The sequence below is a fragment of the Myotis davidii genome, unplaced genomic scaffold (assembly GCF_000327345.1).
Source record: "Myotis davidii unplaced genomic scaffold, ASM32734v1 scaffold168, whole genome shotgun sequence".
Classification (NCBI taxonomy): Eukaryota; Metazoa; Chordata; class Mammalia; order Chiroptera; family Vespertilionidae; genus Myotis; species Myotis davidii.
Window position 1 is genome coordinate 9,518,933 of NW_006383016.1, and position 4,374 is coordinate 9,523,306.

A 4,374-nucleotide genomic window follows, 5' to 3' on the forward strand; every position below is an offset into this window, starting at 1 on the left:
ACCAACAGGGTCTGATTATACTTATTTCATGAACTCTAATAATTTATTTTTGAGTGCTATTTTAAGTAAAATACATGATTACATATTAATCTAGTAGTGTAAAAATAATTTTAATTTCACAAGAACACCTAATCTATATAAAACTTCCAAGTAGGAGGCTAGGCCTGTGTTTTACTTAAGTTAACAAATTATCTTTCTTCATGTCTAAAAAAAAGGATCTAATTCATAAAGTCTGCTACCTGTTCTTCCCTAACATTTACATTATCTGGGATAGGTATTTAGCTGTAACATGTTGGTTAACAAATATTGACTTTCTGCTCAGTGTATGCAATTGTACCCATGTTACACACATGTTTACATTACTTACTGTTATGCCACTGGATTTTTACAGCTGTTCTCTGCAGACCTACTGCATGTTATCTACTCTATAACAAAGTTGGTAAAAAAAAAAATACTCCTCACTACACTAGGTTTGAGCTTAATTTGGGCATATATGGGAAGTTTGGGACTCATAAAGCATCAAATTTAATTACTCTAATATTCCTCCTTTTGAAGCTATTTTTGCTTTCCTTTTTGATCTATTTTTCATTATTATGGATGCTAGAAGATATAGAGAAAATCTCCATAGAGAAATGTAGTTAATCAGAAAATAATACACCTTTCATTTGTACTTATTTCTATAAAAATGTAATTTCCTTAAAATTAGTAAGAGTTAATGAGAGTTGTAATTCTTTTAGCCATGAAATTCTAAAGCTCAATGATGTTAACTAAAAGAAGTGATCACTTATTGATTTGATTCTATATATAAAGGGTGTGCAAATATACCATTTTTATCTTTAGTAAAAGTACTTTTAACAGATACTAAAACCATGACTCTGAGTAGCCAGCTAACACCATAGATGGCAGCTCACATAACTTTGACATAAAGAGTTCAAAAAATTCCAAAACATCAGGGTCCTTCTGTATTAGTTTTTAACTTTGATCAAGGCCATTTGCATTCTAATTTGAATTAATGTAGTAAGTCTGTGGCTATAAGAAAGACTCCTTGGTAATCTTTGGAAATCAACTAAAAGTGAGTACCTAATTTTTATACAGAAAAGTCTCACTAGAATTTCTTCTAGATCGTGATGCTTATAAATGAGAACCCTCTGCTGGCAGAAGAAGCAGCTCTGAACAAGTGCTACAAGGTGATGGATTTGATTTGTGAGAAATGTATGAAGCAAAGTGACATGAATGAAGTATTGGCTATGAAAATGCATTACATCAGCTGCATCTTTCAGAAATGTATTAACTTCTTAAAAGATGGAGAGAATAAATTGGATACTCTGATCAAAAGGTACTGTTTTTATCATGCCACGTATAAAATACAGAATGTTTCATTATATGAAGCCTCGTTATAGATTTAAAGTTTAAGTATTTTAGTAGCCGTTTGTTACCGTTGGGATCACCTTCAGTCTGCAAGAAACAGGGACAATTTTATACTTAGACTGTAGACTGATCATTCTGTTCTGTGCTCTCTACAGGGCTTTGTTATCCCCCATTACAAGCGAGGAATCTGAGGTTTGGAGAGGTGAAATATCACACATAGGTCAGACAGCTAGAAAGTAGCCCCAGTGCAAGTGTGAGGACTGGTGTGCTGTGCCACAGGTGGTGCCCTAGATTCGTCACGGCACTGTGTCTCTGACTGTACCTGGGACAGCTGTGTGTTACCTCTGTTCTCTAACCACCAGGGATCAAGTTCTCCTAGTTTTCCTGAGAAAAAGTGAACTCAGTCGGAAGGGTGTGACTTGCTGAGAGTTTTCATTCTTTGTACAAATAACTGACATGGTAATAAGTAACTAGCGAGTCTGATAGCAGTGTTCCTTGTGCTTTATGGCAGGGGTCACTTGCATAAATAGAGCTGACGAGGCCTCTCCTGACCCGGCGGCAGAACAGCAATTTGAATCTAGTCTGACCATGATTTGAATAGACAATGACAATCTTAAATAGCCAAGAAGAAACTACTAAAAGTTCATGGGTTCAGCTGGGAGGAAATGCTGAGTGATCCAACTCCAATTACTGTTTGAAAACTATCTTTCAGCTTATTAAAAGGCCGACCTTCGGATGGCTTTCCGATATATCAAGAAAAGATCATTAGAGAAAGTATCAGAAAATTTCCTTACTGTGAAGCCACACTCCTCCAGCAGCTGGTGCGAAGCATCGCTCCCGTTGAAATTGTAAGGCTCTTATCACTAAGTTCGCTCCAGCAGGAAGACCTAACCAGCATATTTTGTACAATTAGAAGCAGGTTCTCTTTAGTATTAACTATTTAATAAGAGGAATTGTTATTTTAGAAAATTTTCAGGAACAAATGTGGAGATAGGTTTTCCGGTTAACCCTGTTTGTTTATCCATTTCCCTCCTCTGATCCTTTTCTTCCATTTATATCTTGTGGTTTAATAAACAATAATTCCCTATGTTGGAGTCTAGATGGTTATAATGACCTGCATTTTAAATATCTCTGTGAACCTGGAAAGGTGGGTACACATCCTCTATGTCATACAGATACACACATGTTCATGGTAATTTGTGAAAAACTAGGACAAGGTCCTGCATTAGATGAAAGTAGGAATTGATTGTCTAGGTTGATGGTTTGGGACAGGTTGATGGTTTTGGGTGGAGAGGTGAAGGGATGAGCCCTGGCTCATTGTATGTCCTAATAAACTATCTCACAGTATGTTCCAGCTTCTTATAGTCGACCTTACTGCCTCTGACTTTACAAATTTTCCATTTTAAAAAAAAGAAATCTATTTATACTTTGCAGCTATGGGAAGTAAATTTTAACTTTATCTGCTCTTTAAAGTACTTATTACCCTTTTGTCCTATATTTATTTAAGCAGTATTTCATAGGACACTTCCTGCCTTCACTGTTTCGAATAGGTTTCTGTTCACCTTTTCTATACAAGTCATGCTTTTATACATTTCAGTCAAATCCTTTATCAGCCTTTGTCTATTAGGCAAGAAATTGATCCTGACACTCGTCCCATCCATGGCTTCCTCCCTTCCAGTAGCAATGTTGCTCCTTCTCTGTATCGGTAGGGTGCTGTATCTTTTTCAGTGTGAAACATAACATCAGGACTGGAAATGGGTTCCAGGTGCTCCTTTTACAGTAAGACTTCACCTATTCAGAACCACAAAATAGAAAGACCTGCACAGACAAGATGATCTCATGAACCTCATGCGTTGATTAATGTATGAGAGCTCACCATGATTTCCCATGGAGATGCTTTATCTGTTTAATATACTTGACTATTTAATGCTTAAGCTTGTGGGAGATTAAAGTTAGCTAGTTATGAGGGTGGTTTATTAATCATGAGTGTGTTTGTACATATTAAAACTCCAGCAAACCATGAATTAAGTAAATAAGGACTTATTTATTTATTTACTTAGAAGCCCCAAAGTAGGCAGACCAGATCTGGTCCAGTGGCTCAAAAATAAGTAGATTGGGAACCCAAACATTTTCCCATGCAATATTCTTTAGCTGTATAGATTTTCATACTCATGCTCATGGCCTCATGGTTGCAAGGCTTCTAATGCTCTTTCCCCGAGCTCACATTTCTACCCCAGGCAGGCAAGAAGGAATGGGGTCTATGGCCGGGAAGCAGGCTCTCCCAGAACCCCGCTGCCTGTGCTTCATGACCACTCTTAGCTGCTCAGGAGTCTGGGAGAAGAAGTATTTTTGGCTGGTCTAAATACTGCTGCTGCAAACAAAATTATGCTTCTATTAGCAAGGAAGTTGGGGGATGACTAGCAGATAAACAACTAGAAATGGCTGCTATGGGGTATTTCCAGCACTAATAAGTGGTAGTTGACATTCTGCCTTTGAGGAGGAAAACAGAAAAAATAAAAATAGCAGTTCAGAGTACTTTTAAAAAAAGTAAAAGCAGGTCAGTGTAGGGCTCAACAATGCCTCTTAGCCCTGTATCATAGAATAGTGTAGTTAGAGTTTATGGAGTACACTGATTATTTATCCTAGTGATCTGAGCCATTGAGAGAAGGTTTATTCATAAAGTAGGATTTAGTGTATTTTAGAAAAATTTCTCTTCAATTTTTTTTTGTTCTTTAAGAGTTATATATATTCTGCTCTCTGGAAAAGTACTTATCTGGAATGCCTGTGGTTGTGAGTGTCCCAGATAGCCACTGTTTACTTCCTGATGGGTTTTGTGATATTGCAAGTTTATAAGCGTTGAAGTGCTAACCTCCCTCAAAACATGGTGGTTCTTTGGCTGGCTCCCGTGGGGGTCACCTCTGGCCCCTTCTCACAGTGCTCATGCCAGGGCCCTGTTGCAGAGGTTTTGATTCCCTCTGCCTAGTGTGGAGTTCTGGCTCTGTCACA

General features: G+C 37.6%; 1 protein-coding gene across 3 annotated transcripts in view; it reads left to right on the plus strand.

Moving 5' to 3' along the window:
• ANKMY2 (ankyrin repeat and MYND domain containing 2) overlaps positions 1–4,374 on the plus strand; it is a 31,779-nt gene that overhangs the window by 21,185 nt on the left and 6,220 nt on the right. For all 3 annotated transcript variants that reach the window (XM_006779047.2, XM_006779048.2, XM_006779049.2), the window contains 2 exons: positions 1,122–1,336; positions 2,081–2,216. In XM_006779047.2, coding sequence (XP_006779110.1) covers positions 1,122–1,336; positions 2,081–2,216 — 351 coding nt within the window. The remainder of the gene's footprint in view (positions 1–1,121; positions 1,337–2,080; positions 2,217–4,374) is intronic.